Source organism: Alligator sinensis, unplaced genomic scaffold, assembly GCF_000455745.1.
Source record: "Alligator sinensis unplaced genomic scaffold, ASM45574v1 scaffold1142_1, whole genome shotgun sequence".
NCBI classification, from domain to species: Eukaryota; Metazoa; Chordata; order Crocodylia; family Alligatoridae; genus Alligator; species Alligator sinensis.
In genome coordinates this window covers 351,434-365,614 of record NW_005842617.1, presented here as the reverse complement: position 1 = coordinate 365,614, position 14,181 = coordinate 351,434, and the positions used below count along the sequence as shown (strand labels likewise).

At 38.9% G+C, this 14,181-nt stretch overlaps 1 protein-coding gene across 13 annotated transcripts in view; it reads right to left on the bottom strand.

The window, feature by feature from the left end:
* The window catches only part of WDFY3 (WD repeat and FYVE domain containing 3), a 379,376-nt gene that overhangs the window by 100,018 nt on the left and 265,177 nt on the right, over positions 1–14,181 (bottom strand). For 12 of the 13 annotated variants that reach the window (XR_003096142.1, XM_025215013.1, XM_025215023.1 and 9 more), the window contains 5 exons: positions 12,148–12,221; positions 11,884–12,045; positions 9,963–10,057; positions 6,555–6,675; positions 4,630–4,847 (listed from right to left, as the gene is read on the bottom strand). Coding sequence is in view for 12 of the 13 variants with exons in the window: in XM_025215013.1 (XP_025070798.1) it covers positions 4,630–4,847; positions 6,555–6,675; positions 9,963–10,057; positions 11,884–12,045; positions 12,148–12,221 (670 nt within the window). In the remaining variant the exon portion in view is untranslated. The remainder of the gene's footprint in view (positions 1–4,629; positions 4,848–6,554; positions 6,676–9,962; positions 10,058–11,883; positions 12,046–12,147; positions 12,222–14,181) is intronic. The other variant, XM_025215015.1, reaches the window with a different exon arrangement.

The window sequence follows — 14,181 nt, the reverse complement described above, 5'->3', positions numbered from 1 at the left end:
GTCAGGTGGAGGTCCTGTACACAGGTTAGAAACCTGCGTGAACGGTGGGTCTTTGCTGTCTGTGACTCCCAGCAGATGTCTGGGTAGTTTAGGTCCCCCATGACTACCGCCTCTTTAGCTTTTATGGTCTCCATGAGCTGCCTCAGGAGCCCCGCATCTATTTCTTCCCCTTGATGTGGGGGGTCTGTAGCAGACCCCTACCACCAAATCCCTTTCTCCTTGCCCCCCATGTAGCCTAACCCACAATCCTTCTACTTCCTCATCCTTGGATTCCGTCTTGATGAGGGTGACGTATATTGCTCATTGACATAGAGCGCAACCCCTCCCCCTTTTTTCCCCCACCCTGTCCTTTCTGTACAATCTCATTTTAATTTGATACCTGATTCAACTTAGCGCTCAGCAAATTTCATCGCAGTCGCCATCTAGCGTCATCAAAAACTTTCCGTTTCGTTTAACGGTCATTTCACTTAATGCTCAGTTTTTCAGGAATCAAGTAAGAGCACTAAGCAGGGGTTGCCTGTAGACACTCCTTCCTTCTGAGGAGATGGTGGAAGAAACTGGGCTTCTGCTCCCCACTTTTTTTTCCTTTTTTTACTTCATCACAATAAATTTAAAAAGCCCTAAAAGATACTTGTCAACAACAAACCTGATTGATTTTAACATTAGAAACCCAGGCCCTGTTTAAAATGACAAAAACTACCATATCTGGTAACTACTGAAAATTTCACTAATCAAGACCATAAAAAAGCAACTGAAAAGGAGAAATCTTGACCGAAGACTGTTTTGCGACCTGTTTTTGTCTGTTTTATTAACTCCTACATAATCCTTAGTATCTAACGGACATTCAGAACAAATAGGTCGTTCTTGTAGATTCAAATTTATACTATTTTAATTAAGATGAGAGAACTCTGTTAACACATGTGAATCCCCCAAGAAACATTCCTGCCAAATCAGAAGAGACAAGTCTTGATGTTCCTGTTGCAAACATTTAATAAAAATCACAAAGGAGCAATTTGAAAAGCACCTTGGAAGTCACTTAAAAAAAGAAAAAGGAAAAAAAGGGGGCAGGGAAGAAGAGAGAAAGAGTTGCCCTGATTTCAGTGTGAATAACTTCTGTCACTCAAATTACTCAAATGATGATAAAAATAAAAATATGAAGCAACATGCCAGAAACTTATCCAGGGAGCAGGATACTTCTGACTTCGAATCATCTAATTTCCCAGTGTTTTTATTATCTCACATGGTTCTACTCTCTCAGTCTCCTGAAGCGAATCAATTCCTAAATGCTTGCACCTTGTCAATTGATCCCTTCATTTATTGCAATAAAAAGGATCACCCACCACTTGTCTTTTTAAAATAAACTGACATTCAGAAATTAAATCATCTGATTGAAATTCCTACGTGCATGCTAAGCATACAGCACTGAATTATATATAATGAACTTGAAAACTACAATGAAATACAAAGGAGCTTCCAATCATGCTCAGTCCTAGGAGAGCCCTATTAACCACACTGAATACTACTGTCTTTTAAGGAAGCTTCCAGGAGACGCTTAACAGTTTAGATAGGAACAATAAAGGCTCGATACCTGTAGAAATCATGTACCATATTTTCTTGCATACAACATGCCCTGGAAAACAATATGCACCTTGGTTTTGAAGGGCAAAATGAAAGAAAAAAATATTTTTCCAGAATATAGCTGCACAGAACAGGGACAGAGCCCAATTTAAAGTTGACTAACCTTCCCTTTCCTACTTAACTAAAGCTGAAACCCTAGATACTGCTAAAAGACTGGTCTCCTTGAAAAAAACAAAAGAGTCTCTAAGGCTGTGAAATATGAGGAAAGAGACCAGGAGCATGTAGCAAACAGCAAGATTGCCTTAAGAAAAGTTACCTTAATGGAACTTCACGACCATTCAAAAGGAGAGATCATTGTTAACAGCTCGAGTGAAGAACAATGAGCTATTACATCAACTGACTTTGACAGCTGCCTGAAGAGTAATCCAGCAATTTCTGCACTGTGGAGGAAGAATCAAGGGAGGGCACTTCTATCCTGGGAAGAAAATCAGCCTCCCACTTAATATACACACCCTAATTTTGGGGGGCTTATTTTTTGGGAAAGGAGCACACGTATGGGAGAAAATATGGTAGGTGTCTCAATAAGCATTTGGGGTGCTTTAGTTACCAACTGAAAACTATGATTTAAAGTTTATTTCCATCAATATAAATTATATTTTCTATTTTTGGTTGGTACTAAAATATTGTGGAACTCAAGTTTTTGCGGTGCCCAAATGCTAATTTCCGATTTGAGAACATCTAAGATTATAGGCAGAATTTATGTTATTTTTCATTAAGCAGCAGAACTTATACAACCTCAGAGTTTACATCACATTTGTGAGTACAGATCAGCTCCAAATAAAGGAGCAGCTTATTACATCATCCTTCATAGTGCTCAAATCCTTTAGACCAATTTCATGGGTATGTCAAAGATGAATTTGGAAAGTCATTTGTTTTTTCAACATGCAAAAAGAATACATTGTCTACATACTGTAAACAAAACAAAACAAACCCCCCCCTGTATTTAAAAACAAAAAGCCTTTGTTTAAACTCTATGTATCCACAAATGCCCTTGTGCATTTAGCACACAACAATAAAGAACCAGGGTTTAAAACGTACAAATGTAGCAGACCACTTGCCACATATCCACACTGATTTAAAACCCACACTACATATCTTATTAAAAGTTTAACTCCAAAGTATTCTTCACAATCTGTTGTACAATTTTTACTCACAATATTCTGCATTCTGTACCTGCCATCACTGCTGAATGAAGGTTCAGAGAAACTTCGTTATATTAAGACGATATGCAGATAACCAAAATCTACCGTGTCAACCCCTTTAAATGAAACACAACTTGTCAAATAACGTGTTTCAAAATCATCCAGATTTTGTGGAAATAATGGATTAGGGACCATATAGTTAATATGCTCTCTATTAATATTGACTAAAGAACCAGAATTTGGAAATACGTGCATCTGTCCACTACTGCTGAGTCTCTGTGATAAGCAGACACATGCTGCTTATCCTTTTCATTCTGCCTCTTATTTACAGAGTACAGTGTAAACAACTTCATGAACTGTGCTTCTGTACACAAGTAATGACCAGCAAATTGAAGCCAAATATTTCTCTAACACTTTTGCACGTAATAAGAGGGCTGACATAACTTCTCATCAAAGCGGGAAGTTATTTTAAAGTTGCCCTCTGAGCCAACAGAAAGGGTGCTAAGATCCTAAATTATAGTAAAATGGTCACATATGGGGCATAATTTAGAACTATAGGAGACAACTTGGCATTTATGCAAAAAAGGGAGATGGTTATATTGCATCTGTGAAACCACAAACCCTTTCGGATGAAAAATTCCATTTGGCTAGGCTGGGCGCATAGTAGGCATGCTACTGTCAACTGTAATTTTGTTACATCAATTCTAGTCCTTGACTGACTGACACTTCTAGTAACCTAACTTATTGTAGGCCATAAAAAACCCCAAACATGACTGAATTTAATGTTGGTATTAACAAGTATCCTAATTTACTGGTTTAATATTTTGAAATGTTCAAAATGTATTCATTTTGAATTATTACTACAACTTTGAGGCAAGTCACGCTTTCTAGCAACCCCTGAAAACTATGCAGATTAGTTAAATGTTATTATATATTTACTAGCACACCACAGAGTAACTTTTAAAGGTTAAACAGATGCTTCAAAACAGGAGAAAAATAGAATGTCCTAAAATTTCTGCCATTAAATAATTAAGGACATTATTTTTACTATTCCTAATAGAATATTTTGACAAAAATACTGCTTTTCATTTATTAATCACAGCATTCTTCAGAAGACAAGTGAACATAATAACACATAATAACCCTGTTATGTGTGTAGCAACAGAGAATTTCACTAACTAGCTCATTGTCACCCAGTGATTCAGTTTCAGAAAGAGTAATTCACTTCAGGTTGGCTGACTCTGGAACACAGCAGTTCCTTGAAGGTTATTATATATTAAGGATCTCATAAGAAAAGAAACTTTAAGGGAACAGAGTTAATTCAATACTAAAATCCAAACCTTAAAAATGCTCCCAAACAGGATCCAAATTGAAATTTACCCAAGAGCAGAAGGCCAGGAAAAGATGACAAACTGTACAGCAGCATTTAGGTGGAGTGAAATGCAGAGAAGAGATCCCCTGCTCCACACCACCTCCGCCTACCAATATCAGTTTAGGCAGGCTGGAGAGGTTCAAATGATATCAGTGGCCCCCAAACTTTATTAAGACCAGCTACGCAGGTTTTGGACAGAGTAGCGAGAAAGTAATTTCATCCAAAAGAAAAAATGGATTGAAATTTGCATATGCTGAAGCTATGCAACTTGAAGTCTAGTCTGCAGAATCACCCACCTTCGCTCATTGCCTTAAACCACATGTAGGGGAATGTAACCAAGAAAAACAAAAAAACGCAAGCCCTGCAAAACTAAAAGCCATTTGATGACAATAACAGACATTCCGTACTACTACATACAATATTTATAACATTAAACAAATCCAAACACCCTTCAATCATCATCTTTAAATTTCATACCTAGTACTGTACCAATTTTGTTGGTTAACACAGAATCAGTCTGATCAAGCCAGCCTCCGCCACTGAGGCCTTCTTTAAATTTGATGAGAATAGGCTGATTACTCAGCAGGACCACAAGGATTCTCATGGCTCCAGTTACAGTGGTTGAGTGCAGATGTTCTTCCATAAACATCATGATCCAATCAAATCCCAGTGTCCTGACCAGCTCCTCACATGCTCTAATCACAAAAAAAGTTAAATGTCACAAAATTCCTTATAACAAATAGCAAGAGTCAAGGTCTTTCATTGTCAGGCAAATTCAGGCAAGAATATTAGATAAAATTAAAAATAATTTAAAACATAACAGATCTCTATGTAAACCATATCTGCTAAAGAAGAAAGGACTGTCAATCAATCAGATTTTTGTGCAGGTAACCTCTACAAAATTGTGAGCATGATGTTTGGTGGAATTAAGAGGACTGAAGGTAGTGATTTAGACTGCTCCAACTTGTTTGAAGTTACACTGAATATTGTCCATAGGTGACTGGTGCCTCCTGAGACTTGGGGGGCGGGAGGGGGCACAGTTTGTGGGAAGCAGCGTCAGTGGCGGGGTGGCGAGTGGTGACTGCCTGCAAATGCCAGCAGCAACAAGGGCCAATCTGTGGCACATGCCCCTTGAGTCCCCCCCCTACCAGTCACCTATGATATTGTCTGACATTAATTTTGAGAAGCTAAACAGAAAACTTATACTGACAAGTTACAACTTATAAATCACACAACTGCTTCTGCTGAGAATAAATTTACAGTTTGAGAATCTGTCCTATATTTTTCACAAGAAGAACTACAGAACATCAAGTCCTTAACCCATGGTTAGGCTGAAACAAAGTGTTAATCATATTTGTGGAAACAAAATGTAGACTAAACTGTTTAAATATCCATCATGCATATAAATGTTGCATCTGAATTTTATGATTCAGTCAAGTTATGGTGAAATCTGAATACTACATGTGATCCACCAAAATACAGCAAGCAGACAAATACAGCCAACACCTGTTTTAAAAGATTCTAACTTGACACAGAATTTAAAGTCCCTTTTCTCTCCCCTCTTTGGCTGTAATGTTTCATTAGCTGTTAAGTGATGTAACTTCAGCTGGGATTTTTAAATAGAGATTTGGCATTTTATGAGTAACAATGTTATTGAGAACATCTGTATACTGAAATTATTTAATATTTCTTTTAATTTAACATGTTTTGGAACCTGCTGGCTCCTCTCACTTTTTGAATAGAGATGACTTCTCTTTTTATATTTTGTATTTTATCTGTAGCTGTATTTAAGAAATTATTTATTTTTTATTTAAATTGCTAAAGAATGAATTCGGGAGAACAGCAGCATACTCTGAACCTGGTTATGCTTAAAGATTAAAAACCAAAAGGAACTGCCATAGCTGACTGCTGCTCCCCATACACAATCTCTTACAGCTTTGAAAATGTACAGATGGAATCACTGCAACTAAATTACATAAAATAAACTATTTTTCTTACAACAAGGCTATATAATTCTTCGCTAATGCTCCTCAAAGTAGTAGAAGCTTAAACTGAGAAAGGGTGCATGTCTTTTATACCCGCATAGTCTAATCTTCAGATGATTAGTTTGGAGGTCTCTCAACAAAAATAGATGACACGGTAATGTACAAAATAAAACATAACCCACACTATCAGAGGTTGGAACACAAAGGTAAAGAATCAAAATCAAATTTTTGCTACTGCAGCCAAAGCTAAATTCTGCTGTGACAGTCATGTAAATTTCAGGTACATCCATGGAGTTCCTCTGGATTTATATCACTATTTACCGATAAACAGAGTTTGACCCAACATATTTGCTCATTTATCTTAAAATTGTTACAGTCACCTTCCTTTTTTCTATCAGAAGAGTCATTGGTACTTACTGCAAGTTAACACTTGTCTTTTCTTTAGAAGTATACAGAAGTTTCAGAAGGATATCTAAAAGTCTGTTCCGCAGAAGGATAAGATTAGCAGAAACAAGGCCTCCAAAATCATCCTCTGCTCCTAAGCATGAAATGGAAGAATTAAGTGAATCTGGAAGAAGATGGATTAGTACTTCTAAGCAATTTCATGCAATCTTACAACTACAAATCGGCAACAGGTAAAACAAAAACAAACCAACAAAAAAATGCTTCGTTGGAATATTGGCCCGCTTGTCCCCCTGCAACAAGCCCACCATGAGAAAGAGGTAAAATAAGCCTCATTTTCCTTTAAACACAGGTCACAAAATATATTATCCCCCAACTTGGAATTGCACACCCTCTACCAAACTGACTCCATCACCAAAAAGATATCATGAAAAACACTATGTTCCATTAATATTATAGAGCAAGTAGAGCTACTTCAAGTACAAAAATTCAAACATTACTATTACTACAAAGCCCAAAACATGCAAGGTGCTTCACAGACACATTCTCTCCCAAGAAGCTTAAATTCTAAGATGAAACACCAGAGGATTTTGATGCTGGGAAAAGTGTAAGGACAGAAGGGTTGAAGTAATAGAATTGATGCATGAATCTCTAAAATTACGTTTTTTGTTGTTATTAGTTTTCTTCTACCATTCGCTCCTCCATGTGTAAACACTACAGCGGCTTATGTGCCTGTGTATATACACAAAGGAAGATTATAACTTTTTTAGGCTGTACAGAAAAAGATTATGTTGAAAAAACACGAAGCCCAGCACAGAATCACTGAAAAACAGTGGAAGGGACTTCAGAGGATCATCTACGCCAACCCCTGCTCAAGGTAGAATCAGCTGTCTAAATCATCCCAGAAAAAGGTATGTTTAACCTGCACTTCAAAATTGTCAATGACAAATTCCACAATTTCTCTTGATAATTTATTTCAGCGCTTGACCACACTCATAGTGATAAAGTTTTTCCTGGTATCCAACCTAAATCTACCATATTGCAAATTAAGACCAATGCCTCTCATCCTGTCTTTGGTTTTATATGCCTAGATGTCTGAATGGGTGGTAACACACAGTAGTGTAATGAGGGGTGGGGAAACAGGGCAGCAGCCCCAAGCACCCACTTAGAGGAGGCACAAGAATGACAGCCAGCTTGGCCACCAGGGGTGCCCACCATGGTAGTAAAGCCTCTAGTGACACAGAAAGGAAAGTGGAAGCTATTAGGAATGTGTGAAGCTTCGGTGGCTGATTCTATTTGGTGGAGATTTAGCCCGATTCGACAGCCGAATCTCCGAATCTGAATCGAATCAGGAGACCCTTTAATCTCTCCTAATCGACTTGGAAAGATTTGATGATTTGGACACAGACACAGCTTTAACGTGCGGGGGAGGGCGTCTCCAGTGTGCTTGGCAGCAGACCCGGAAGTGGACCAGAAGCACTTCCGGCCCACTTATTGATCCACCAGAGAGTGCAGGGGACCTCGCCCCACCGCCTTGGTGAGTGCTACCTCCTGGGTCGGGGGGGGGCACCCGGGGTCCCCCCCGTGGCCGACTGCCTAGCTGAGGAGGTGCGGGGGGTTCCCCATGCGCTCGGTGGTGGACCCGGAAATGGACTGGAAATACTTCCGGTCCACTTCCAGGTTCGCTGCTGAGCACGCGGGGCCCCCCCCCCCCCGTGCTCCTGTGGGACACTCCATCTGTCCCACCATTGCAGCGTTTATGAGCTGCACCTGGTACCTCGACGCATGTAGAAAAACATTTAAAGTTGTGTCTATAACCAAACTGCTGATTCTCTGAGACGGCCTTGAATCTTCAGATTCAGATTTGGCTGAATTGAATCAGGACAATGATCTGAATCAATGAATCAAATAACTGCCCCCGATTTGGGCCGAATCCGAATCTAATACAGCTTGTTTCACACCCCCGCCCTAGAAGCTATTATCTACTAGAAGCAGATCATCTTAAAACTTTGATTTTTAGGGACGACCAAACCTTCCCTACCCAGTCATGATCTCTCAAATCACCATCTTATCTTACTGAGTTATAAGTATCCCTCTGAGAACAACTGCAATTGCTTACAACAGAGGAATGTTAAGAATTCCTTTAATGCAATTAAGCAGCTAGAAACAAGGAAGAGAGAGTGTCATGTAATCAGGCAGCTCTCTGTGCCCCACTAGTAAATGCTCTAACAATCAACACACTGTGAATTTCAAACTGACCTTCAGCTTAATCTCCTCAACAAACACAGGATATTCCTGTGAGGCCAATCAAAGACCTCCATAAATAGTAAAGCAAATTCCTTTAAATAAGGGATAGAAATAAAATATATCAAACTTTTAGTTATTAGCTACTAGTTATGTATTGCTAACAGTCCTGGAACCTGTTGCTCATGTCAGTTTATGATGCTGGGTCTATAATTTTGGCTTCTCTTTTCTGCTTCAATTAGTAATTCCAGTGAAACTGCTTTCAATGTTTGTGGCTTTAAATAAAAATGTTTTGAAAACAGCTAACAGAAAGCATTTGTTCCTGAAGGAGAAAAGAAAAGTTTTCTAGGTCTATCTGAGAAAGCCAGACACTGCTCATTACTGCTTTCTAGAGGTGCACTAATACATCGGTTCGATATTGGTATAAAGAAAACTGGCTGTATCAGATATCAGCCCAATGGGGCAGATAATTTGGCTGAGAAATGCTTGTGCTGTGAGCAGCCGCAGTGTAGCCCTCAGGCAGTGAGGAGCATAGCTGGCAGCATGGAGAGCTGCCTCCAGCTGGGAAGTCCAGGCGCTGCCTGGGGGGACAGCTCCCACCACTGCTTGCACCCCAGGAGGGCATGGTGGGGAGGGGAAACATGTATCCCCGGATCAGCATGGGGTGGGGTGGGCTGCAGCAGCGGCTGAGCGGGGCTCTTCTCGGCAGGGGTTGGGTTTGGAGCGGAAGCTGGCGGTGCTGGGAAGATGCTGCATCCACTCCAAATTTTGCCGCCACTCTGCTCCCAGCGCCATTGCCACCCTCTGTTGCACAGAGGGCCCCGCTGCACTGGGTGTGCAGCGGGGCCCAGTGCAGCCCTGGCTCTGCCTGGCGCGTGGATGCAAGACCTGGAAGGCTGATGAGCCCACTTTCTCTCACTGTGAATGAAGGCCTGGAGATTTCCATATGATTTCAAAAAACAAGTAGGAGAAACTGGGAAGGTAGTGAAGGGAATCAAATGAGAGGATACACAAGAACTTCTCTCCATGCACAGCTTGCTTAACACACACAAATCTGAAGGACTTATTAAACTAAGCAGATATACTAGAATTAAAATGTAGAATGCATTACCAATAATAATTTAAACACAGAATATCACAGATAATTTTTCTTCTACTCAAATACTGAAAGCTACTTACCAGTATCAGGTTTTTCTTCATTATTTATCTCCATTACTACAAACTTCTCACAGACTGCAAATGTAGGCAAAGTGGAAGAGATGAATTGTCCAAACCTTTATGGAAAGAAAAGAGTGAATGCATGTGTGATGGACTGACTTTAATCTGTAAATTATTCACATTCAACAGCCACCGTAAAAATTAGTACAAGGAAAAATATACAAAAAAGTTCATTTTTTTACTTCTGAAAACTGAGACAATCGGTGTTCAGAGACTAATATCTCTCTCCTAAAAGGGTATCCCTGACCAAACATTACAGGTCAAAATGCTGTTAAAATATCCTAGACTGTCAAGACTGGTTTGAAAGTGAATTCTCTTGCACTAAAAACGCTCAAATACAATATAAGAATGTGATCTTAGAAAGCAGGAAGAATAACTATTTAGTAAAGACTGTCTTCCCAACAGAGTACCACAAAGAGGGGCAAAGGAGAAATAAATTTTGCTTACTTGTCAGTAAGCAATTTGACATGTACTTAGCTAGCTTAACTCCTGCATAGTTGCGCATTCTCTCTCTGTTATTTTGATCTTATCTAGGGTTTCTATTCTTGTTTTCCTGTTCTTTGGAAGAAATGCACACCAATCCTGAAGAGTACAACTAAGACAATACTAAACACTGTTACCCAGATTCTGGCTGTACTGCTACCATTAAGGGCAAACAGAAAGCCCTGAGGAGTGGCAGGAATAAAGCAACAAACATTATTTTTGTTCATTTCATAAGAATAATTATGAATTGCATAACATTTATTCTATACATAAATTATGTCTAGAACATGGTAAAAATACAGAAAGGTAAGTTGTTTCATACTACCAACAAATGAAAAGTAAAAACACTAACTGAGCCAAAGGAGCAATATGACAATTCTTTACTCGTATCTATTCTTTATTTAGTAATTTGATTTATATGCCACCCTACCCAGCAAAGGTTCATGGCAGTTTACAATAAGAGAAGAGAGTAACTTTTAAACCAGGGGAATGAACAAGAGAATAAGACAACTTAAAAGGGAACTAGAATACCAACATAAAACAGAAGCCCCCTAAACAATATCCCACTCTCACAACACCCCTGAACATAAGCCTCCTCTAACACCAGCACCCCAACCTCTCACCGTCCCTCCCCTTCTATCTCAACCTCTCATTGCCCCTCTCCCTCTGCCCCAGAACTCTGAATCGCCACCCCTCGTTCTACTCTGCCTCCAACCTCCTGGCCCTCCAGGGTCCTCCCTAATTACCCTCTCTGCATTACCACCATTCCCTCCCACAGTCTGCATTTACCAATTAATTTAACATGTTATAAGTCCTCATACAGACCAGATGCAACTGAAAAGGTAACATTTATCTGTAGTCACCCACTGTTCCATCAGAGATGCTCAGATATTTTCCTACAAGCTGCCTGTTTAGAAGGAGAACTAGAAATAAACCTCTCAGATGAGAATGGTAAATGCCGCATTTTAACGTGGAGCAGCATGACAGCTCCAAAGGTTCTAAAGAAACCCAAATTTAAGCACAAGTGATACAGACTTGACAATCTCCAAAAACGGTCACAATCTCTTGGAGCAATTGTGAATTTAGAATATTATGCATCTCTGCCATGTTTATAATTATCTCTAGTACAAGCTTTCATACTGGAAAACATTCTAGGGCAATTTAATACTAATTTCTACTGTGACTTAAACTGAGCTTAAGGTGCAATTCCAGGGCACTGGTTTTAAACTATTTCCTGTGGTTTTTACATTTATATGTACTGAATAGCTCCAATAAACTCTTTATATTAGTCCCCTACAGAAGCACTACCATCCGCAAGTTTCTTGCAAAGCCCCATCTTAAATAAATATATAAATAAATAAATAATGCATAAATAAATGTCAGTAAGTGTTTGTGTTACCTGAGCAGGTCACTGCTGCTGGGAAAACCCTGAAGCAAAAAGCTCAACACATTACTAACTGCAGCAATAGTAGGCTGGGATAAAGATCCATCTCGAAGAGTCAACAGTAGTTTAGGGATTAGCTGGAACTCCCTCATTAATTTAGCATTCTTTGCTGCTTCACTGAAAGACAGAAAGAAAAAAAAAGATTTAATAAACAATCAGGACGTTTCCTGGATAATTCCTTATTTTAGATTATATTACCAGGCTAATATCAACTAATACCTGGACTCTGTGAGAAGTTCAATGAAGTGCTCAAATAATGAAAGATGAAGCTCATATGGGGCATGGAGCCAGACCTGAAATACAGAATATACAGTGGTACATTTTAGATGAAAAATCTATGAAAATCTAATCATATGTAATATATGAAGCATTAAACAAATCCTGGATTAGTGGGGTTTTATTAAATTAATCCAGTGGATTACCTCATAATTTTCTTGTCTACCCTACTCAAATGATAATTTCAGTTTTGAATTACACAGCCAACAGAGAAAAGCCAACTATAGAGGCAAAGCTACAGAAGACTACTTGAAGACCACAGGTAAATTCCATGTATATGGTGAAACGGGAATAATATTTACTAATTATCACAATAACAAATCAGAGTTCTATGAAAAGAATCACAGAACCACATCATGATCCTGAATTTATAACTAGTTTACTGCCACTGATTTAGACAGAATTCTTTAAGATTTAAACTGGTCTGAGTTCAGAATTAGATTTAACATTTATCTTTTTAAACTCTTTGCCACCTGAAATAAAGATGACCTGTTACTAAATTAACTCTGTTTCTCTGTCAAGACTAAACTCAGTCTTTACTGACAATTCTTTCAATTTCAAAAAACATTTTCTATACAATATTTTAAGTCATTTCTACTTTTCACAGCAGATCATTTGTTGCATCAATGGAAGCAACGAGACAGGCAAGTGACAGAAAGGTAGAAGGTTAAGGCTTCAAATCTTAAAGTAAACCCGAGACTGAAAAATAAAATAAGACAGATTTGAAACCTCTTTCTATTAAAAATGGCTTGAAAGAGTAAATAAAGCAAGTTTTCTTGCCCCTTTACTTGTTCTTTTTTTTAAAGGTAGAAGTATGAGAAAGTGCAGCTCTTGCATTCTTTTTATCAGGAGGTCTCTTCTTGGAGAGTTCAATTAGTCCATATGCTTGCTTTAAGAGATGTTACTGGGGACTGTCTACCTACAGACACCATTCATTAGTTAATTAAGTCTCAAAGGTCCAAAAAGCCTAACAAAATCATTTTTCTCCTCTGTTAGGTTCTCTCTTTTTTGACTTTATATTGTGAATCCTTTTGTTCTCTAGTTGCACTGAGAGAGGACATTTTTTAAAAGGTTCACTTTAGATCTTTCATACTGCAGTTATTATTATACTGAATGTAAGACCCTTAAAATTGTTCAGCCAGCTCCCTTTATAAAGATCAGAATCTACAGCAAAAGTACTCATTATTTTTATGAAGTTTCCATTTTTTGTCAAAAGAGCTACTGCCGTGTTTCAGACTATTATTATTTTGTTCTCCTGGCTTAAGTTCCCTACGGCCAAAACAGCAGAAGATCAGACCTGCCTGACAGGTTTTTGGGACAAACACTTGTCAAAAAAGAAGCTCTCTTCCCTAAAAATTTCAAAAGGGTTAAAATGGAAATGTTTTTACAAAAACAGCTTTAATAAGGCAATTGTTGACAGGAAATGTTTTTGTACTAAAAATTAACTTTTTTTTTTTTTTTTTTTTTTTTTTTTTAACTGTTTTCACTTATAATGGGGGTCTAAGTCTAGGTATTGGTATTAGGGATGTAAATATATTTTTACAAAACATTTGTGTAACCTCCTCTAATTATATTGGTTAAACGATTAGCCAATAACAAGGCAGCTTGGACGCAGTTGCTGCTAGAAGATACCCCCAGCTCCCAGGACCCCTTGACTGTGGGGGAGGGAGGGAGAAGGCAAGTCAAGCCAGACAACAGAGACCTAGTGAAGCCCTGCACTGGGTGGAAGAAAGCACCTCTGAATGAGCAGCTAATTGCTTAATTTGGGATGGAGGGAAGGAGGAAAGAAGGGAGAGATGGAGCACCTGTGAATGATCCCTGCTACCCCCCACTGCCCCATGCTGCAAGGGGGGCTTTGCACAAGCCCCCCCAACCCCCTACTCTGCTCCCCGAGTCCCACCATGGCTGCCTTGCCTGCCCCAGCTCCAGCCCTTTAAGAAAAAAAAATTCAAGAAAACCCCCCAAACTCACCATTCC